General features: G+C 36.7%; 2 protein-coding genes and 1 pseudogene across 2 annotated transcripts; 1 reads left to right on the forward strand and 2 right to left on the reverse strand.

Moving 5' to 3' along the window:
- Positions 1–6,676: 6,676 nt before the first annotated feature.
- LOC145229693 (uracil-DNA glycosylase-like) lies at positions 6,677–9,358 on the reverse strand. Its single transcript, XM_080095026.1, has 6 exons — positions 9,311–9,358; positions 9,113–9,187; positions 7,948–8,016; positions 7,707–7,877; positions 7,403–7,517; positions 6,677–6,888 (listed from the first exon to the last, which is right to left on the reverse strand). The coding sequence occupies exons 1-6, from the start codon at positions 9,356–9,358 to the stop codon at positions 6,677–6,679; spliced, it is 690 nt and encodes a 229-aa protein (XP_079951152.1).
- A 2,939-nt stretch (positions 9,359–12,297) lies between these two features.
- Positions 12,298–22,932, reverse strand: LOC145229694 (uncharacterized). Its single transcript, XM_080095027.1, has 13 exons — positions 22,846–22,932; positions 21,932–22,030; positions 21,537–21,725; positions 19,951–20,067; positions 18,648–18,749; positions 18,417–18,497; positions 18,162–18,281; positions 17,290–17,403; positions 16,472–16,540; positions 16,206–16,397; positions 15,673–15,784; positions 13,632–13,810; positions 12,298–13,217 (listed from the first exon to the last, which is right to left on the reverse strand). The coding sequence occupies exons 1-13, from the start codon at positions 22,930–22,932 to the stop codon at positions 13,050–13,052; spliced, it is 1,629 nt and encodes a 542-aa protein (XP_079951153.1). The 3' UTR covers positions 12,298–13,049.
- Positions 13,832–15,406, forward strand: LOC145227955 (uncharacterized; annotated as a pseudogene).
- Positions 22,933–24,263: the final 1,331 nt, after the last annotated feature.

The following is a 24,263-nucleotide window of genomic DNA, read 5'->3' on the forward strand; positions in this document are numbered from 1 at the left end:
TCATATCATTTTTCTCCAGGAAACGCATTGTTCAATTAATGAGGAAAAATTATGGGAATTAGAATGGGGGTAACAAAATAGCTTGGGCACATGGCTCTACCCGCAGTAAAGGTGTGGCAATCCTGCTCACAAAAAACTTTTTGCACTCACCCAAAGTCGTAGAAGTAGACCCCGAAGGGAGGTACGTTTTCATCGACCTCGAATATAACAACCGCGAATTGAAACTTTGCAATCTATACGCGCCAAACAACGATGACCCAGTTTTTTTCGACACGCTTTTTGCGAAAGTAGGCGAGGAGGATAACTCAAATCTCATCATAGGCGGTGACTTTAATGTAACGCTGCAGGATAATTTAGACAAAAGCCAAGGGCCCCCTAATCCCAATCGTAATTCACGAAAGAGTATTCTCTCACATATGGGAACTTTTAATTTATGCGACGTTTTTCGTAAGATGCATCCGACCACCAAAAGATTTTCGCGAGTACAACTTAACCCTTTGGTAGCTACCCGCATCGATTTCTTCCTGCTTTCGGAATACCTAAAAAACAAAGTAGCATCTGCCGATATTGTACAGGGGGTAAAATCAGACCATAAGATCGTATCATTCTCTCTTAAATTCTCACAAACTGTTAGAGGTAAAGGGTATTGGAAATTAAACACAAATTTGCTATCGGATAAGAGGTTTATTTCCATCATCCAAAAAACCATTCAGGATTATAAGATAAACAACGCTCATTGTGACACAAATCCGCATATTCGGTGGGATGCTTTGAAAGCCGTAATTCGTGGAGAAACCATAAAATACAGCATAAAAGTCAAACGAAAAAACTCTGCTAAACAGCGGAAGTTGGAGAGCGAAATAGAAAAACTTGAACAGGAAATAACCCAAGATAACCCTGATTTAATAGAAAAACTAACCAAATTAAAAATTGATTTGGACATTCTAATAGAGGCCCAAACAAAGGGTGCGATGGTAAGAAGTCGAGCGAAGTGGGCAGAAAAGGGCGAAAGAAATACGAAGTATTTTTTAAACCTGGAAAAACGCCATGCGTTGAAAAAATCGATCGATCAATTGAAAATAGACAATAACGCTTGCTCAGACCAAAAGGTGATCTTAGATGAGTTGGTAAAATTTTTTGAACATCTTTACCAACAGCCTGATTCTCATTATGCAACATCAGAGGTGACATCACGCCTTTTAAAACTTAATTTGCCAACGTTAAATCAATCTCAGTTTGAAAATAGTGAGTTGCCGATTTCCGAAAACGAGTTATACGCGTCGCTTAAATCTATGCCCCGAAATAAATCGCCGGGCCCAGACGGATACCCTGTCGAGTTCTATGACACATTTTGGAATGACCTTAAGGACATGTTTAAGGATGCATCGACTTATTCCGCGCAAGTAGGACACTTCAGTCCAACGCAGTGCCAAGGAGTGGTGACCCTCATACCAAAACCCAATAAAGACAAACAGCTCATCACCAATTATAGACCCATAACACTGTTAAACGCTGACTACAAAATCGTGTCCAAAGTCATAAACAACCGCATAAAATCCAACCTGGATCACCTCGTAAATCGAGACCAGAACGGGTTCATTAAAGGGAGGTTCATCGGGGATAATATTCGTTTACTGTTCGATGTGATTGACCTTGCTGATAATCAACAATATCCAGGGGCTATACTGTCTCTAGATATGTACAAAGCTTTTGATACAATCGAGTGGAGGTTCATTTACGCCGCATTAAAAACATTTGGTTTCGGAAATAATGTTCTGCATTGGGTACAATGCTGTAACTCGAATCCCACAAGCACCATAATTAACAATAATTTTTTGTCACGGCAAATTAGTATCAAAAGGGCGGTAAGGCAGGGAGACCCTTTATCTCCAACTTTATTTGTACTTGCCATTGAATGCCTAGCGGCTACGATGCGAAAAGATGACGAAGTAGGAATTCATTTATTGGGCAATGACTTTAAAGTGTCGCTCCTGGCAGACGATACGCTGGTTTTTTTGAAAGGGGAACCAAACAATTTTGATCGAGCCTTTGCGATTCTTAATGAGTTTGGCTTTATGTCGGGCTGTAAAATAAACATCAAAAAATCGTTAGCGTTCTACATTGGGTCCAAAAGATCATCGCAGATTAAACCTTACCTAGATAAAGGCCTAACATGGCCAGAGATGTCATTTCGTTATCTCGGAATCGAATTTCCTGTCAACGGGTCGCCAAAAGAACTTTTCGACTTAAATTTTGCTGGTATTATTAAAAAAACCAAAACAATACTAAATATTTGGTTTCAAATAATGGGTCGCGAGACCTTCCGGTCTGGGTCGCGAAATAATATAAATTTCCATGAACATAAATAACGCATCTACAATATTAATTAAATTCAACTTTTTTCAATCCTTTAATTCAGGGGTGTCCAACTCGAACACACCGCCGTGCCAATTTTGGTTTCAAAATATACTCGCGTGCCAGCCTTTGGTGCGTTTTCCAAACCATGTCTCAAACGTCTTAACGGCACGGGCTCAATCTGAATATTTGGCCAATATGTAGAACCCTACTAAACGGTTAGAAAAAAATGGGGCACTGGAGTACTTTGTGTGCGTCAAAAACTTATCTTTGTTCAAGTTACGTCGGTTTAAAATGTTTTTCCAACTAAACACAAATGCGTTTGTAGTCACGTAATTAATTGAACAGACATCGGTTGAAAAGCAACAATTACAATTGTTTCGAAATAAACGGGCATTTTATTGCGACATAAACATGGCACGTTCACTAACGTTTTAGTATTATGCGGCGCAATAACTTTCTGAAATAAAAATAATTATAATTTTTTTGTTAACAAATTCCATGCCAACATTAAACAATGCAAGGGGTTTATAGCCGCTTTTAGATGTTGTTATGTACGTTTGCATTACCGATTCCTAAGCCGTGTTAAATGTCCGTTTGCCAAGCACTGCAACGGCCCAAACTTGATCCAAGATGACCTAAGTTTCGGTCAGCTATATTTGAAACGTGAATTGGTTTTACTTTTATTTCCTGCGTAACAAGTTCTTTAAAAACTAAATCGTTGTTAAAATGATTCGGCAAATCGTCCTTTCGTTATGTGCATACGTTATTGGACGCACAGCAAACACCCCAACCACACAAAGAAATGTATCAAGTGACTATTTACAATATAATGTGACAGAAACTACAGGCTAAAACACAGAAGGTATCGGCGCTATTGATCAAAAGTCGCACCCCTGGCATTTTTTTGAAGCTCTACGCCTATGGCAAGGAGGCTTTAAATTTTGTCAAAAACGAACAATTTAATCTTTACAGAGGTTATAATAAAGGCCAAGAAGAATCAATAGAAACAAATTTAATTGCGTGACAAATGTTTACTACCTGAATGTGCAAAAGCTCGCGTGCCATTTGTAAATGCTCTGCGTGCCACTTTTGGCACGCGTGCCACGTGTTGGACACCCCTGCTTTAATTAATTATTATTGCATTGTTACATATGACTACGTACAGTCTATGTAACAATGCAATAAGTTAAGCGCACCTGTACAAGCAGTCTTGCGTTTTCTGCACTATCTTATTAAAAGCAAATACAGATCAAGACTAGAAGTAGAGGACGATCTTCGGTTGGTGTTTCTCAAATTAAATCTTGAATTGATTTGCTGTGTTCTCAACACAGAGCACACAGTTCTCATTAGTTAGAAATTCTTTCGTTTACCCACTGTTTTATGTGAAAATAGCAACTGACAATGGCATAATAGCAGTCTTAATATTGATATTTAGTTGCTTGGTATTTTCCACAAACTTACACGCTAACAAAATTTTTGGGTCGCGAGAATTTAGAGCATTTTTTTAGGGTCGCGCCAAAAGTATTTGCGGACCCCTGCTCTAGGGGACTTACCTTGATCGGACGGGTATGCATACTAAAAAGTTTGGTTATTCCCACCCTGACCTACAAAGTTAATGTCGTGCCTATCGCTCTGCCAAGTGCATTTCTAAAAGACCTCAAAAGGACAATGTTCAAGTTTATCTGGAACTCAAAGTGGGAAAAGGTCAAGCGCACTAAAATGTGTGGAAAAATTGAGGCTGGAGGCATTAATATGCTGGACCTCGACGCGTACTTAGTGTCACTCGGCGTTAAATGGGTCAGCCGGCTGTGTGATGATTCGTATACGTCTCCCTGGAAAACCATCGAAACCTCACTTGCCAATTCAAGGGAATTCAACTCATGGTTAAGCAGTAACATTTCGCCCACCTCAAAAGTTTACATAAAATCAATACCACTTCGCACGCTACGAAAAGCAGTCTTCGATTGCAAACTTTTTGCTAAACTAACTAGGTTACCCACAAACATCTCTAGGCCCCTTTGGCTCAACAAAGAAATTAAATATCGCTCAAATGCGTTCTACATCCCAACTCTTATTCGCGCCGGTTTACTTAGTCACTACGATCTAATTAACAAAGAAGGCCACTATATGACTTACGACGACCTCGCATTAAGATTTAACTTCACACCAACCAATCACGGATTCATTGAATTTATTAGACTGGTTTCTGCCATCCCAGCGAATTGGGATGAACTAGACAAACATGCCAGCCAAGAAAACGTTCAAAAGACCCCATTTTGGTTAAACACAATCGCCAAATTTAGCGAGGTAAAACAAGCCTACCTACACGTAACAGATTACACCACAGAATCACCCCTCCACCAAAAGGAAATATGGGAAAGGGATTTGGGTACGGGAACGAATATACCAAACTGGGAACACATATACATTAATAACTATATTTGTACGATAGAAACAAAATTAAGAGCCTTTCAAATGAAATTGAATTTAAGAGCCATCATAACTAATGATAAATTATATACAGTTGGCATAGTACCCTCACAACAGTGCGTTTTCTGTAAAGATTCTCCAGAAACCCTTTTACATCTTTTTTACTCATGCACTGTAACTGCAAAGTATTGGGAAAATGTTACTGCGTGGATTTCGAGCAAACTGTTAATTGATGTTAGACCTCGTGCAATTTTATGTTTATTTGGAACTGATGGCCAAGAACTGTTACTGAACTGCATCCTTCTGTGTGCGCGATATGTTATTTTTCAGAGCAGATACGCGCAAAGCAAACCAACTTTGCAAAGATTTATTTATTCCCTAAAAACGCTAAAACACTCGGAGTTTCTACTTGCAATTAAAACCAACAAACGCCCTGACTTTTTACGTAAGTGGTGCGGCCTTTGATTGTCGCGTACTTGACTTGGCGTATTTCTTGTCTTGTTCGTATTCTTTCTCATTTTACTTGTTATCGTAATAAAATAAAATAAAAACTATAACTGCTGTTGTACAATTAAATATTACCTCATTGTTAACGAATTCTGCATTCATTTACAAGTAAAAAAAAATTAACGAAAAATAAGCTTAATACTGTATTCAAATCAATTTGCGAAGAAAATGTGACAATGCGAAATAAATAAAACGAACACATCAAGACGGATATTAACTGAAGGTTTCAAAACTTTGCGTCTTTTAAACTAGTTTAGATTATTGACTAAAACATAAATATATACTATTAATAGGGTATAGCCTATGTGCTGGGAAACTTACAATATATTGTTAAATGTGTCCTATATTTAACTCTGCATTTTAGTGGGCCAGTAGTGGGATAATTATATGTGCATCTTAAGTAAAACGCGATACCAAAGTTCATCGGCCCACAAAGATTTTTTTATGTATACTAGGAAAGAGCAAACATTTCATGGCCCTAAAGTTGTTACACGCATCCAATTTATTTTCGCCTTAACCAAGTTCTAACAATTGTGACCGACGATTTAATCACTTGGGCACGACTACTTTTGTTTGTTACTATAAACACTACAATAAAACACTATGCTCCAGTCCAGTGAAATGAAAGTTGGTCAAATTACATTGTGAACTCCAAAAGTCAAAGTGTGTCATTTACAGCCAATCCCAATGAATTGGATCTTTCCCATTCGATATGAGATATTCATTTGCATATGAAAAGTGTTTGCAGCCAAAAAAGCCTAATTTTGCCGAGAATGGAGATGGGTGGGATGTTTTCAATACTTTGTGGTACTGTAAAAAAAGTTATGTAAAAAGATTTATCGTTACATAATACTATCTGAGACCGCAGAAATGAGGAAAAGATAGTTTCCAAAACATTATATTTTTCCTAAATGTTCTTGAACTATTTTTCCAAATACGCCAGGTTCCATATATAAGCTATTGCTGCCAGGCATAGTATCAAGTTTAAAGAGCTCTTCTGGCAAATGTAATTTTATTCCGACGTTTCAACCCCAGGTTCCAGCTAAATATTTTTTTCAATCTTAAAATATCTCAGCGAATAGAAGGCACGATTTAACAACTGAAAGCAAACTTCTTTTGTGCGAAAATATTCAAAAATGTTAAATTAAATTCACCCGGTTCAGAGAATTACGTTTTGGAATATTTCGAAAGGCAACTTTTTCGAAAGGCAACTAGGTTACGGACTACGGGATCAAATCCATTGGTTCAAGTTAGAGCTGCATGGTGTAAAATTGCCGAGTTGCCTTCCGAATGGTGTTGAATTAGTTTGTGTTAGACTCTTAGAAGTAAGCAGAAAGCAGAGTGTACATTCATTTAGAACGTAGAATTAGTTTATTGTGAATTAGTCATTTGTTACATTCAGATTTGGACTAACTTGGTTAATTATAGATCCTTTCTTCGTTGCAGGTTCGCCCCAAAGCATAAAAACTATTCCAGTGAAGTTTTCGTTCAAATACTTAATTACAGCATCGGTGAATTCTTCCCATCCTTTATTTTTATGAGAATTCCGCACCCCGGCTCGCACAGTCAGTACAGTATTGAGAAGCAGTACACCTGAAATTGCAGTAATTTTTATTCCACTGTATACATATGAACAAACTCACACTTCACGAATTTGGCACGTTTAAATGCCACAATGAAAAACATGCTGGAAACACTACTGTAATGAACCGAATCGGCTAAATTTAGTTCGTACCTAAACCTTATTTTCGTTATTGACGTTACGCGAAGTCGTACACAACGCTTTTGCCACAAAACGTTTTGCCATGCAAACAGTGGTGTTACTACAACAGCATGGTTGTGTTTTACAATGAATTAGTGACATGAGTTTTAAGTTTCTCTCGGTCGTTGTGCAAGCAGATTAATATCTGATTGCTTATTTAAAGTGGACAAAGCAACAAATAATCAGACCAAAACCGAATCTTTACCCAACACGGCGTTTGCAACGAGTATGGTTTTTGTTTTAAAAAGTGGAATTTTTATTAAATGGATGGAATAAGTTTTAAAAAGCGGAATTTTATTAAGTGGCATATGTTTAAAACAATATAAGACTCTAAATAATGCCCACCTTGTTCTGCCCAGCCAGTAAGATTGCCATGTGACGGAATTTCAAAATCCTCCAAAGATTCATCAGTCTCAAGTTCTTTGAAAATGTTCTTTAAACTGTATTTCGGCCGACCATTCTAAAACAAAGGCTCAGTTAAATTTTTAAAATAAAAGTACTTCATTTAAACTTCTGGGTCACTCTGTTAGCATTTATTACACATTACAAAAAAATGTTTGCCACGTCGGACGAAAATCTTTTTATCTTCGATATTGTAAATTGTCACGGTACCTAATAAGTGATGGGTTTGACAGACATTTTACTTTACCTGTACACTAAAACTCAACCCATGAGCACGCCCTGGCTGAGGGTACGGGTCTTGTCCAATAATTACCACTTTAATTTTATCTGGGGGGCAGTGATGAGTCCATGAAAACACCTGGTGAAGTGGGGGACAAATGGTGTGATTTTTCATTTCTTCACGGAGAAATTTCAATAACTGTGGGAAAGAAAACGCAAATGTATAGGTATATTACATGTTGATTCCGGCCAAACAAATATGCCCTTACATCAATGAAGTATGCTTTCGTAAATTCGTCTTTGAGAGCTTCTATCCAAGATTCTCCCATGTTTTCAGCCTGGTTAGAGAAATTTTGACGATTTTGACAATTTTGACCTTTAGTTAGTTGCACAGTTATGTATAGCGTTACTTAAGCAATAAGGCATAGTTCAAAATATTTTCATTCCTCCCTAATATGCTAGTAGATGCTAAACCATATAATGATCTTTAAAAATTTGGTATTTTATCAACTTCACAGGTTATATTCCCAAAGTCTTAGTGTCTATTTACAAACAACATGTAAAAAAATAAAGTAAATTCTCCCCAGGGGGAAGCCACTGTAATAAGGTTTAGGCAATCTGATAAATGAACAACACACATTTGTTTTCAGTTTTGTAAGAGAATAATTTCGGTAAAATAGAGGCAATTATACAATGTAGAACAGTATCACTTTTAATAAACGTGCAGACAGGCGAGGAACCTAACTGACAGAGGCAGACAACGTTGTGGTTCTAAACAATCAAAATAATCAAAAGTTACGTTTGCAAAACGTTTGGTCGATTCCATTGTTTTAGCGGTGCCCCACTCTCAAGTTTTACAAAACAGACATCGCATTGTCTGCAATAATACTTTGTGGTCTGCCTCGTCGATGTTTCAAAGAGTCTTTTGGAGATATTGATAACTTGCTTTACCAACATACGATTTTTGAGAACTAACTTTAGAAATAGACCAGACTCGGACCAACGTAATTGGCCTTTGACTGGAAATGTTTTAGAGGGCTCTAGTGTATCGCAAAGCCCAAGATGACATTATAGGTTGAACTAAATTAAAGTCCCAACCGACGTCAAAAACAGAACATGATCCGACAGAGTAGCAATATGATACAGACTCGACAACATAAGCTGATACCATGGGGCCCTTATTTCGCCCAACTATGTAATAACAAAAAAGCGGCAAAAAGTAACTGGACTTTCTAAACTTCTTATAGCATCACGAGACGGGTATTTACTGCGGCAGAACTAAAATAACTAAAATGTTTTGGCAGATTTTAAAATGCGGTTTGGGCACGAACTCAAAAACAAAACAATGCAATAGGCTAAACGTGTTTGGGAAAGCATATGCCAAAGGTTCAAAAATATCAACCTTTACCCAACTCATAAAAAATGTAATCGTACCGCATTGATGGCCAGCATGTTATCCTCCTCAGAATAGTTTGGATTCTTTGGAATTAAGTCCGTAGCCTTCGAAAACTGCAAACAACATTGAGTTTTTTTAATTTCTTTCTATGAAACTGTCCTCTGTGAAAGTAGAATACGTGATTGTATATTGAATAGTTATAACAGTGATTTTATCTCAGCACCCTCCGGCATCACCTGCATCGGAAACTGAGTTCCACCCATCACAGTATTACCAAATCCCATGTTGCCGGGCATCCAAAATTGATTCATTGGCATGGATTGCTAAAAAAGCGTTTTTATGTTTAATGACGAATATAACGGTCCAATAGACATAAAAAGGGACATGCTTTACGTTTTTATGGTTCGGTAATTTATTTTCTAATTTTACTATCATTGACAGGCCAGTGATTTACTGAAAACCCCCAAAAATACATCTAAATGTGACAAAACATTGTATCGTTAAAGAATTTGAAAAAAACGCATAACATTTGTAATCTAATGGTTTCAAAATGAAAAAAACTGCATATAGGCTACAGTGATATTTTTAAAACGCTGCATTCACCTGTGGCCAACTTGGCAAAAATGGAGGCATCCCAAAACAAAACCTGAAATCAAAAACACTCCATGGCGTTCCAAACCAATAAGGTTGGTTGAAGTAAAACAAAACAAAAGGAAAACATGCAAAATTTGTCATAGTTGGTGCTTGAAAACTTTCGAAAAATAGAAAGACACTTGTTAGTACGTAGATTAAGTAACTATGACAGACTTAATTTTATTGCGTAATTCTGTAAGACAAGGTGTGTCAACACCAACAAGCAAGAACAATAAATCCAATATTTCACAAACGTTTATTTGTTCGAAAACAATGGTTTGGTTTGTGGTTACAGACAGTTTCAACACATGACAGGCCGGTGGCGAATCCATCAAGGAGGTAGTTTAAACTAGTGATGCACCGAACCCGCCTAAAAGGTTCGGGCCGAAACCGAATATTCGGCCATGAGGCCGAATAATTTCGGCCGAATCTGGCCGAACCTAAAATCCCCGTTTTTTGGATGGTTTCAACTGAACCTTGTGTTGTTGATGCGAGTGAACTCAATTTTGACAAATTAAAATCGCTTTCACACGTGGTAAACTTTGCTAAACATCTAATATTTTGCAGACAACGTGGCTGGTATTTCATAAATACAACAAAAAGTCAATTAATGATGTTTCGTATGGGCGTAAATGAAATTTAAGGCCTTAATTCCATGCAATAATAAAGTTCGGTTTCGGCCGAATTTTCAAAAAAGTTCGGGCCGAAACCGAAACATTGGAAAACAGCGGATTCGGCCGAAATGTTTCGGCCAACCGAAACTTCGGTGCATCACTAGTTTAAACTAGCCTCCCTCGTTCATCAAGTAAAAAAGCAAAATAAGCTAAAATTCAAAATTGTTTTTGGAAGTTTTCAGTTGGTTTGTAAACACTACCAGTAAAACTAAAAAAATGCTCGTGGAGAAAAAATGATACCAAAACAAAAATAAAGTACTCAGGGCGAGGAGTTTTAACCTGTAAGGTATAACAAGACATTGGCCGTACATACTTATATAGCCAGGGTAAGCTGTATGGACTGTGTCTTGTCACCACAGTATACAGCTTACTGTCTGCCGCCGACACATAAATGCATCATACGTCTGCGCCGTAAAACTTTTAATTTTTTTATTTACACATTACTGAACACTTCTTATGATTAGTGCTATATTATGGTTTGTAACTGACAATGAATCAAACACCACAACTAACACGCAGAACAACATATCCTAGGTTTACATGTTTCAGGATCTAATCCACTGTTTGGTAGTGACATTTACTTAAGCAACCTGTTTTTCCAAACTTACAACTAAATGTGAAAAAACTTGTTTAGCCTACCCTCCGACTGATTCTACTCTGAGTCGTCAACAAGGTGACTGGGAAGGGCATACTAAGCGCCATTTACGTCATACAACTGAAAGCTATTTTTAATCAAGTCTTTGTCTGGGGATAGTGGTTGTTCCGTTCCAACGTCCCGCTCTCTCTTGACAAGTTTGCGTGTCATTTAATACTTCTGAAATCTTTGCCTTTTTGACCCGTTGTGTGCGATGACCCGCTTAAAAAATTTCTTTGTTTTAAAATCACAATATAAACTTTGTTGTCCTGACTTTTTTCTTTCGTATAGTCACATTATGGCTTTGAAATCCATATTCACAACGAGCCTTCGTGCTCGTAAATAAATAACAAATATGTGTGTTAACAAAAGTGGTGGAGCGAAATGTGATTCTATCGTTGCGTAACATGGTCGAAACTTGTTTTGCTTCGTCTTGTGTTCTATCCATAAAATATTTCGTTCTTGTCACGGCAAGAAAACCGGTCTTACAATGCTGTACATTTCTATTAACACGGACTAGCAGCATAAACATGTTGTTTACAACACCAGTCTTTTGGCTTTCGTCGGTTGCATTTGTTCACGAAAGTGATTCACATTCTCGTGAATATTCGAAAAATTCTAGCGTAAAAGCACTTGAACTACGCATGGTTTAAAATCCATTTTTTTATTTTTGTGAACGGACTTCGCCAAAAAATCAACTACAAGCATTTTAGGTTGAAGCGAATGGTACAAAAGAAAAGTTTACAAAAGGTAAATGCTGAAATTAACGCAAAACAGTCATTCAGTAAGTAAACTTTTTTACCCTATCAAAATACATAGCAATACTGTTGTTCAATATTGATCATACAAATTTGCTCTCAAAGCATTGTTGTTTTTTAATTCAACATGTATTGTTCATTTTTGAGATATGAAATACCATTAAAACTAGAAGGGTGGCTTAGCACATATTGCCCTTTCATATACACTATAACCTATTTTAAAACATAAATATATTTCCTATGCTTATTTTGTATTGGGTCACATACTAGTCACCGTCTTTTATAACTTTAGTCGTTTCTGCAGGCAAAACACATGCAAAGTTGAAAATAATGCAATTCAAGAGATAACCATGAGAAAGTCGGGTGTTGTAAGGTAAAACACAATGATCGGCACTGGGCTTAAATAATAATACCATGTAGAATACAAACTATAAAATTAGATTCACCCCAGATATTGTTTGAAGTATGTCCTATTAAACGTTTTAAAAAACTGACCCATTTTAGGGGGCTAGTAGGGTAACTAATTGGGTTCGACACACAAACTAAAAACTATATAAAAACTACAATGACTCAATCAATAGTACTGCAAAATTTCAGCCCAATCCGCCAATGTTTGAAATTTCGACCACTAGAGGTGTTTTGAGCAACAACCGTTACTGTTTCTAAAGTCATAGGGCTGTTAACAAGCCCCTAACTGCCATGGCGCAAAAAACGACCACCAAGCAACCCCCCAACGAGCAACACACAACTGGTTGTCCTTGTAACACTATTGCGCCAAAGAAATCTTTCGTTTGTGGTGCCCGGTAACATACAAATACGTTTTACACTTTAGGGGCTTGTGGGGTAAATGTTAGGATTACAGGGTTGAACACAACAATCGACACCTATAAATGGCATACTATACAAGAAATCCAAATTTCAGCCAATTCTGACACTGTTTAAAAACTCAACCATTTTACGAGGTAAATACTGGGGTTATCAACAAAAACAAAGTGGGATGCACTTCTACATGAATATATCTACCATCTGTGTAAATTTCACCCAAATCCATCAAACATTTGATGGAAAAACGAGTCGGACAAACTTTGGGTAGAAGAAAAAAAAAAGAAAAGTAAAATCATTTGAGTAAAATCAATATGTGTCCCCTTCAGGGAAGGGGACACATATTAAACAAAAACTAAGTATTGTTAGAGCAGTTTATTGCCACGGGTGTCGACAAAGTTGTCAACGAAAACCGTTTTCAAACAAGTGGTATAGGGTCTGAAGCTGGTAACGGTTAAATGAACTCGGGTAGTTTCCATATAATTTCACCTTTGAGTGCATTTTTGAGAAGTTCGTTTGCTTTTGAAAAGTGGTTGCAGCCCGAAAAATGTGGGGTAACGCTTTTTTTGTTACGTTCTGACTGTGGCGATGGATGGCGTGCCACTAACACATGATGAGACTGCTGTAAAAAAGAAATCGGAACGGTTAAAAAATTGTACAAACAAATTAGATTTTTTTTATTGCTTTTATATAAACTATTCAGGTATTATTACCCAACTGCTGATATAAAGGTTGCGCAGAATTGCCGTTTTTAATCGAACTTCTTTTTTGATATGATTGTACTTGGTAACACACGTATGAATTATTTTTTACCAGTGTTATTTACAAAATTTTGTCGCATGAGTGTTCTAATCTGTTAAAACTGCATTGGTGGAACACCAAAGTCTTTTGTTCTGTAACGTTGCCATTTTCTTTAGCCCTGTATTTATTTTGTTTTAACTTGGGCTTATCGGAGATTTCAGAATCAATCTTTTGCAATTAGCCTACAGTCTTTCTTTAGCCTACACTTTATTTTACGTTTTGTTATTTTACTTACATTTTTAATTAGTCCTCTTTTTCTCTTTGCTTTTCCACCCCAAAGCATAAAAACCAGTCCAGTGCATTTCTTATCCAAATAACTGAGAACAGCATTTGTGATTTTTTCCCACTCTTTTCCTTCGTGTGTGTATGGTTCTGGTACTCGCACAGTCAGTACAACATTTAGAAGAAGTACACCTAGAACAAAACCAGAACAGAATGCTATTTATTTCTCTTTGCAAGCCAACAATTCAATCACCGAAAATAAAACTCAAAAGCCTAATTATAGTTGCGGATAAATCTTTATTCCTGGTTTCATTAAAACACTTCACAATAAACTGTTTTACACATAACTAGAGATAGACCGATTATCGTCGCCGATATTTTTTATTAAGACTCTTATTCGAATAGAAGAAGTTAAACTTCATGTAAGCCACAGCAACTCATCAGCTTCCTGTATAATTCCATGTCTGACTGTGCTGAAGATGCTTCTTTGTGATGATGAGGGCCCCTCAAAATGCATTGGAACAATTAGGCAGGTCATAAAGTAGAGCATCAGCAAACGCTTCTTTAAAGTAGAAGACACAAAAGCTGTGGTGTTGACTTGTCTCTTAGATCCAAGATATAAGAGTCATGCATTCTCTTGTGCTACCACATTGAGCAAGGCCATTGAATGGTTGAAAAAAGAAGAGATAACACAGCATACCACGCCAGAGCCAGCTGCCACTGAAGCCAGTATGACAGAGCAGGAAGCAAATGAAACCGAGGGAAACATGAGCAACAACAGGTGCCGAATGGAAAACACATCCAGCAGGGTTGATGCGATGTTTAGTTCCTTACTCTCACCTCACTGGTGACTTGCTGACCAGTAGTGGCATTTATGATAAATTACATCTATATCTTAAAGAGTCTGCGATCGACAGACGCGTAGGGCACCCATTGCAGTGGTGGAAACAAAATAAAGAACGTTTTAAGCTTCTTGCCAACCAAGCAAGAAAATTTCTTGGCATACCACCATCATCAGTCCCAAGTAAGCGTGTCTTCAGCGAAGTTTTCCAGATATATAAAAGTAAAAGAAGCCGTTTCACAGAACAGAACACTGAGCAATTGTGCTTCTTGCACCACAATTTACCCTTGCTTAATTGGGAATATTAATTAATGACACTTTGTTGCTGACTTTGGGTTATCTGTTACCATATTTGTTTCGTTTTTGTTTTCATTGAAAAAACGTTTTAGTTATTGTCCAATAAACATGTGCTTGAAAGCATACAGCCAAGGTTAAGTGAGATATTTAACTGTTCCTGAGACAATTTTTTTTCTCCCTAAAATGTAACAAAATATCGGCCCAAAATATCGGTTATCGACCTTCTTGACTATCGATAATAATCGGTTATCGCTATCGACCCTAAAATACCATATCGGTCTATCTCTACACATAACAAAACCTTTTTTAAAAGGGGCCTTTATTCACTTGTGTATATTGGGTTCAACTTGTGGACTACAAGGGTCACACAGTATTGTTTAAATATATAAACTAGTGGTTTTTGATCTTAGGCTTTGTACGTTTGCCATTTTATCGGGCCTTGCAAGGGCTTCTGAGAGTTAAAAAAAGTATTATACTTGTAAATATGCTTTAGGTTTAAATACATATAGTTCATTCAAATCTTTAATACTTCATATGAACAACACGTTACATCACATTAAAAATACTTTATTACAGACTATGCAAAAAATGATGGCCTCAGCGCAATTTGCACTACGCGGTGTAAGCAAACGACCGTCAAAACAGGATAATGTATCATTGCTTACTGCTAAAAACGTGCTAGTTTGGTGTAACCAGGTGAACCGATTTGTGTAAGAAAGGAAAGACGAAGGAGCTTAACTCTTCCGGTTTGCCAAAAAGTGGACTTTTAAACTACAGTATAACGATTGCAAGCTACATTTGTTTGCTAAAGTAAGTCGCAGGATGAATGCCATTGTTTTAAACTATGCCACGGTAACTCATTTATTTGACAATATTAAATTAACCACAAAAATATTAACCATTTTTGAATGCACACCTTGTTTTGCCCAGCTTGTGAGTTTACCATGATGTAAAGGTCGTTTGAAACCATGTATGTCGCGCTCAAGTTCATCGAAAAATTTTTCCAAACTTCTGGGATGTTTGCCATCCTAAAGCGAAAACATGCATACTTCGTTTAAACATGTATAACAAACTGTTAACTGTAAATCGGTGAGTTTTAAATTCTTTTGGCATACAAACAAACTACATTCTAGTTCGTTACCTAAACACAAAAAGGTGTTTAGGAAGTTCATTGAATGCTGTGTTGAATTGGATAAAGATAACTGTATTTCGTTGCTCTGAGCAACAATTATAAAGTGTTAGTAATTTTGTTTATTTATGCTTTGCTTTATAACCTATACTTGTAATTTATGGTTAGCGACCCTTTTAATCAAATTTGAGAAGCCGTGTGTCCCTAAATTTTTTTGTACAATATTAAAAAAAACTATTCGAATAAGAATAACGCCCATGCGTAACTGCCTTGACTCATGTCGTAAACAGCCACAACGTTGCAGAGCTAATATTACATACTTTTATCTCTTCCTTTGTACTGAAGGCCAAACCATGTGCCTGTCCTGGGGTAGGGTAGGGGTCCTGGCCAAGTATTACCACTTTAACTTCTTCTGGAGAGCAGTGGTGTGTCCATGAGAACACTTCATCAACCGGAGGGTAAATCTTAATTTTGTTATGTAAACTTCTCTCCGCTTTAAGAAAACTCTGCAACTGTAGTATACAAAAACAAACGTAAATGTGCGCTACATGTTTTATGAGGGTAGGCAAGTAATAATCAATCCTACTTTAACGAAGTTTGGATCTGTCAATTCTTTCCCCAGCAGTTGTTTCCACGATGGTGCCATGTTTTCGGTCTGATTTAACAAAAACAACTGGATAAATACATTGGTTGGCTGAAAACGTTTTTTGCATGGCGTAAAAGGGTTTAAGAGAAACATACGCAATATAAAATCCGATTTGTTTCTGGTGGTTTTTTGAGGGCGACATTGAAAGAAGAAAACTGGTTATGAGTAACATAAGTAATATTAGCCAGAATAAAAAACAAATCTGTGGAGTTTCGTTTATTATGACTGCCGAAAGTACACAAGTAAACATGACCCAACGAAATACTGTACAGTGTACACAATACAAGGCTTTACAATCGACTGATCAAAATCTAGAAGGATGTTACCTCAGGTCAGGAAGGCACAACATTTTACCCACTAGAACACAAACATGAACACGGAAATGTTCTATATACATTTTTTCAATAAATCAGTAAAATGTAAAAGTTTGAGTTTCTAATTTCTATGCTTCTAAGTGTAACAAATTATTTTCGATTCTATTGCAGTACTGCATAGCCTTAACTGGTAAATGGCTACGGACCATTCTCGGCGTCAATGGTGCTCAGTGGTCAGAGGCGTGAACATGACATGAAACGTAGCGGCAAGCCCAAACCTTTTGTAACTTATATTTAATCTTGATCAAAATATTGCTCGTTTGGACTTTTGGTCGCCCGCGGTGTGGCGTAGTGCCTCTTAAAGTTACTAGACCTTGCGTTGCGAAAACTATTGGAAATATTCTGATCTATCAAATAGAAAAATACTACCAAATTTTAACCTACCGCAGCATTAACCTGCATTCTTTGATTAATCTGCTCTTGGTCATAATTTTCGATTGTTAAAGCATAATTGTTTCCGGGACCAATATACCTGCAAAGCACATCTGAATTCAATGCCTGCAAAAACAAAAAAAACATCTGTATAATAATAGAAATAAAAATAGTAATAAGTCAACATAAGTCAAAAGTTATAACATTTTCAAGTTTTCCGGACTACTTAATTAAGGCAGGAGAACTTATCGGTGTTATCTGCTAATTTGAAAAGAATATTAACGTGTGCAAGTAAAATTTAACTATAGGTTACCATATTTGCGTAAGCAAAATTTCGAACCGTTTTAAAAACATCTTAGGCGACATCAAAAATGCGCTATATACCATGGCTTTTTAGCATGTTGTTACATGCTACCAACCCAAACATAGACATGCGCTTTGTTTCTTATACAAAACGGGATCTGGTCTTTTTAACAGAGTATTGTTACTTCCAGTCTTTGTTTCGTCCTGATTACTTGTTTCGTATGAATGTAGGCAGCATCATGCAGCAGTCCATAAAACAAGTAAAAACAAGCAAAAAAAAACGTTTGAGTCCTTAAGGATAAATAACATAGATTTTCCGCCAAATTCTGGCAACCCTACATTATACCCCTAACCGATACAGCATAGCAATCGCTTAACTTCCGTAATACAGTTTAAATAACATTTTGCTTTATCCACGAATCCAAATGTTTTGTACATTTAATTAAATATTAAGACACCACTTACAATTCAGCTATAAAAAGTTTCTATGGTGCCTCCCTTTTTCTTGCCCTAACCACCCCCTTCCTTAATTATTGTTAATTACTAGACTTTAGAAGCACAATTTAAATTTACTGCGGCACCTGCGTTTGCCCCATCCCTAGTGTGGGCCGAATGTCCTTTCCAACTGTTATAGCATAACCATTTCCATTTAACCGGAAAACTACAAAAGCATCCATTGGCCCAGGTGGCTGCCAAAAATTCTGCACGTAATAAACAGAATGTTTTTTCAAAAAAAAATACTGACAGAGTAGTAAAAGTTCGACAAAACTTTTGTTCGATGCAAACAGAGTGTTAGTAGTTAGTAGTAGGTACTACGGCAAATAGGTTAAACGTACCGATATGGAAATTGTCATGGCATACATATTCCAAAAAGCCATTTTCTGAAATATTACGTATGTAGGCATCCCAGTCGCTGGCTGAAAAATAAGAATAAACCTTAATATTCTTCAACATGGATAATAACACACGTTCGTCGGTCTTAGCAGTTAAGGCTAATCAATGGACCTTTACAAATAACAAACTACGTCAAAGTTAAAAAAAACACTATTAAAATGTAGGCTACTGACCTGACACACTTGCGGCGAAATTCCCATTTCATCTTCCAAGACAAAATTGTAATTAAGACCATTATACTTGAAAATCACAAAAGGATTCAATCTCATTCGTGGCTGCAAAAAAAATACATAAACTAATAAGTCTATCTGTAAAACACCAGGAATCTATGGCAAACAGTTGAGATGGTAGTGCAGTAAATAGTAAAGTAAAATCGTCACTATAGGTTTCTAAATAGCGACATTTATACTTGCAAATGTTTGGGGTAGATCTCGAATGCTATTTACTTTGTCTTTTTGGAGTAGCAGTTTTGGCTTGATTTTGAGTCAGAGTTGTGGTGTCCATATGTTTAAATTGTTTGCTTAAAACATGTTTTTTTGTTGTGTGAAATCACCTGTTTGTTTGTTTGTTTTTTGTTAGGTAAATATTACAGCAGGTTTTGCCAACTGTGATGTACACTGTTTCGCAATTCATGGTTTGGTATAAAGGGTGGTATGCTGGTTATCTGAACGGTGGGCGAAGTTTTTCTTATTAGTTTCATGGGTAAGGGTCGATATTGACTTTGAGATAAAAGTTTGGGACAGTAGACCTCACTTGGTTAAGCATATTTCGTCATGCAAAGTGACCCCGGTTTTGGAATCTTAGGTATGGTACTTTAATTACGATAATAACAGCCCAGATAATAGTAAAAAGTTATAAATTGCTATAGTGTAAGTTATCCATTGTCCAAGTCGTTCTGATTTGTCGTTCTTTTTTCATATATTTTAGTTTTGTATTATGTCTACTAATTAATATAGGTCTTTAATAGGAAGTGGATTCGGCTTTACTTTTTTGTCTACATTTTCTTTTCCGGCCCTTTTTATGTTGTTGTTAGAGGTTACAGTTAAGTGTCATTTTGTTACAATGGAAATATGTTTAACATACGTGCACATGTCGTATTTATCATGGCAGAATTTCATGGTTGGAGTGTACATATACATTCAAGTTTTTTTTATGTGTTTAGATGTCATGTGAGAGGACTTCTTTAATAATTAACGCAGTTATGAATGGACGTAGCGCCTAATTTTAGCACTTTGCTTTGCTTGTGTGTTTTGTTCTGAGCCAGATTGGACCAAGTAATATTTTGTTTTTCTCTTTTTTTTGTTTGGTTTATCGTAGTAAGGATGTGTCATAGATACGTATACTTGGAAATACGCTTGGTTATAAACTTTGAAGTAGGCTAATGAAGGTTTTATCTCATTTTTTTAATTGATCTGCCTGGGTCAAAACCTTAACCAAATATGGCCTGACAAATGTTAAAACAAAATTTAATCTTACCACAGGGCCGATCTGCATCAATTGATAGACTTGTTCCTGAGTATACATTCCGCTTGTCATAGCATACATGTTTTCGATACCCGTATACTTGAAAACTACACATTTCGTGGTTGGCAGCTGCAAAGACAAAAAAACTAAGTTTACGAATATTTGGTTATGGTTGAGTAAATGAAAACTGTATTAGACGAAACTAAGAATAAAAGGGTACTTCTCGTTAAGAGCGGAACAGTTTAACTAATTTCGTTTAACTAATGACGAGGGACTAAGTTATATTCAGTGTATACGTCTTTATTTTTCTTGTTTTATAAATCTGTTACTTAGGCAAAGAATGAACTACAGTTCACTACTTTGAAAACTATTTAATAGTACCGACAAATACGTTTAATCGCCCAATACAGGCAATCGCAAAAGTAAAGTAACTCCCATAGTCCTGGGATCATCTCTCTTCATCCTCTGTTAGTCTAATGCAGGGGCGGGGAACCTGCGGTCCGCTTGCCATTTTAATGTGGCCCCCGTCACAATGTATTAAAGTCTACAACATAGCATCACAAAAAAAAGAAACAAAATGTTTATGTACAAATATTTCCTTGAAATGACTTGCACATTATTGGTAATTTATTTCCAATATCTTCCATTTCTACATTATGACGTCAAACTTCCATAAACAATCCTACACATTCAACCACTTGCTATATTTGTGACGTAACAGTCACTCGATTGCATCTCCTTAACAAAGCATTTGCCATGTGGTTAAATTGATCTCAGTGCTAGTAGCGTGCGATCCCTCGAAAATAAATTTTTGGAAAAAAAGACAGATCGATAATGGAGCTAGAGGGTTTCCAGAAAGAATGGACAAACTATTTTTTAGTCGAAATAAGTGATAAACTTGCATGCCTTGTTTGTTGCTAACATGTAGCAGCAAAGAAAAAATCAAATCTGGAGCGATAAAATATAAAAGCACTTGTGCTTTGGGTATTTTTACACGGAATTTAAAAGTAAGCAAATATTTGGCCCGCCCGAAAAAGTTGTGCAATTCATGCGGCCCGCAGTAGTAATAGGTTCCCCACCCCTGGTATAATGCATTCTACAAGCACAGATTCTACGAAGTACCGTAACAATTATTCTACGGTTTGTAGGAGTTCAACTGGGATATTATCCACACCTGCGGCTTTTACATTTTTCAGTTTCGACATTGCATTTTGCACTTCGATGATGTGATTAACCGGGCTCGTTTTTACTTGTCATCTCAGGCAAAATGAAAAGCTACGTTGAACATGTCATATTAACCTTTGCGTGTAATAGTTTATAACCATCAGTGGTGGGATTCAGCCTGTTGGCAACGGTTCTATAGAACCGTCTCATTTTATGAGATCAGCGAACCGCTTAGCATTACTGGTTACTGTCAATGGGCTTTTTGTAACAGAACCGGCTAAAAATGACTTTACGAGAGAACCGTCTGACAAAAAATTTAAATCCCACCACTGTTTATATTATAGGTAAACTCTATAATCTAATTAAATTCGGCATAAGAATTAAGTGCAAAAAACAAAGTGTTTGTTAACCTGCTGTATCTAATTTAAACCTACCGCGACAAGAAGCATTGTCTGCTGCATCTGCATTTGTATCTGAAGCAACGACTGCATCGGCCACATCGGATAAATCTGCTGCATCATTTTTGTGATCTGCGCCCAGGTGTTTTGTCCAATCATCAAATTAAACAAATCTTTTTTACCAGAATCCAGGAAAACTACAAATGGATCCATGGCCACGTGTGGCTGCAAAAAACAAAAGCATGGTTGTACAAACAAAAGTAACAAACCGTTGAAAAAGTTCTTGTCTATGTCGTTGGTTCCTCTTTTTTTAAATGCTACACTTTTTTGAAGACTATAATTATATGCAGTTCCCAGAATTGGTTTGATAGACTTTGGCAATCAAATACATATCGTCTATTGCAACACAACACCAAATCTACTGCAGGTACCTCAATCATTTCCGTGTTTTGCTGTGGTTTTTTGAATGTAATGTCATAAATATTTCCAAAACCCGTATGCTTGAAATCGACATATGGATTCATGTTTGGCTGCAAAAACAAACAAAAACTTTTTAATAAAGATTAAATTCCGCATCCTAATATCAACCCTTCTGAAAAATACTTAAGAGAAGGATTTTTCTTTTACCAATGGATTGCAAAAAAACGCTTTACTTCAGGGAATACGACCTGTAAAGATGATACGAGGCCCAATCTTTTTTGGGTGTAGGCGTCTATACTGGGTATATAAAGGAGAATAGATAATGTTAAATTATAAAACGGGGAATTGGTCAAAAAAGGTTTAAACAACTGTTTAAAAATAATGTGGTACCCACTGCAAACAAGCCCCAAAAAGCAAAAACACTGGAGATAAACACCAGGAAAATATAAACAATGTTTTCGAACGCTTGGTAAAACAAGGTATCGACCATCTAACTATAAAAATTTGGGCAATGTATTTTACAACATATATGCGTTTTAAAGTAGATTTAATCGGAACCCATGAGTTAAGCAATCAGTCAACTGTAGTTGAAAGTAGTATTGTTCAACCTGTTGCGTATCCCACAAACTGGTTAGGTACTAAAACAGTTAATACGAAGGTATAATATTTATATCACGACTCCATGTTGCGCAACATTTGCAGTTTGGTCAATGCAGGTACCAGGTACATGGTCGCTTTGGTTCTAACGGGTACGGTATTAAACTAAACGTCGTAAATGAACGAGTCACTATTTAATTCCACATAGTTTTGACAAACATCCACCAGACAAGAATCACCGGACCATAACAAATGTTAAGCTTTTCAATAAGCTGGGTCAGTTGTGAGAAATAGGGTGACGAAATTAGTACTGCAACTTTGAACCTACCGCAGCGACGCTGTGCATCATTTGCCCAATGCTAATATCATTTAACTTAAGAAATGTACATCCTTCCCCAGTATACTGAAAATCCATTGTGGCTGCTAAGAAAAAAGCATATTTAACTGATAGGGTGTTCTAGATTTCGGGGAACCTTTTTGTTCACGAAGGCAAAACCTATACCCTTAAAGCCATATTATGACGTTTAAATGTGGTATTATTCTTTTTATTAAGCCGAATTAAACTACAGATGGTCGCACTTTGTTAGCCAAAAAAATTATCCTTATACAATCTATGATTGTGGAAACACCTATTTTCGACGAAGCAAAATTTAAGATTGAAAATAAGCAACCCGATTCAGGCGTGTAAACGATAACAATTATTAAGAAAAGTAATGAGCAACCAAATAACCGGGACATACTGGCTGCTGGGCTAGTGGCTCAAATAGGCATAATAAAACTGGAACAACGTAACGTACAACAGGCATACACTAATGTATACATATATACATGCGTTAAACAAGCGCCATTCATTTAAAACTGCAACTAACTTGCTAAGCCAAATGCACACCACAACACTTTTCTATGCTGCTCGTGTGCGAAACAAACATTGGCCTCATACACTAGTTGTCGAGTAAGTTATGTTACAATCTAGCAAACCACAAAGCACCACGAACAACTGACACAACTAGCACAATAGACAATACTGAATCTCCAATTTTGACAAGTTCCTCTGTAATTTAATACGCTTAAAACGTTTCGCTAAAGGACTCGCGTTGTTTTTTTCTGACGTGTAATCCAAACTGGCCATGTGTCAATGGTGCAGCAAGTCAGGACAAGTTTTGGCCTTTGTTTGTATGAACCATTTCATTTGCTTTGCTTAAGGGAAGCTCGTGTTTTGTAGGGACTTTTTACTTGGATATTGTATTACGTGTAGTTTACTGTATTACACTCAAATCGTTCAATTATGAAACTGTTCAGTATATTTCATAGACTTTTTCATAGAAAAAGAAAAAGTTGCTTGTTGTCGGTTATTAATTAGATGTTTTTGCTAATTCAAAAAAGTTCAGGACATCAAATGTGGACGTAGAATGAACTGGCAAATATAGCGTCCCAACAACCCACCACTTACTTGCAGAACATCAAGTATGAACGTTTAAGTTACTGAAAAATGTAGCGTCCGAGCAATCAATCACACGCGTTGGTCACCCGCAAAGTAAACATCATGAAGTCATTGCAAGAAACAAGAATTGTAGCTTAAGGGGTTGGGTTACCGTTTTCCATACAATACTAACGCATTTTGCACGTACACAGTTGCTCTCTTATGACCGTGTTATAACAAAGAGTCACTGTGTAGCAAAGTGTTAATGCTAAACAGAATCTCAATGAAGAAATCACAAACGAATAAGCCACATAGTATGCGGACGA

The sequence above is a fragment of the Phallusia mammillata genome, chromosome 5 (assembly GCF_965637545.1).
Source record: "Phallusia mammillata chromosome 5, kaPhaMamm4.hap1.1, whole genome shotgun sequence".
Classification (NCBI taxonomy): domain Eukaryota; kingdom Metazoa; phylum Chordata; class Ascidiacea; order Phlebobranchia; family Ascidiidae; genus Phallusia; species Phallusia mammillata.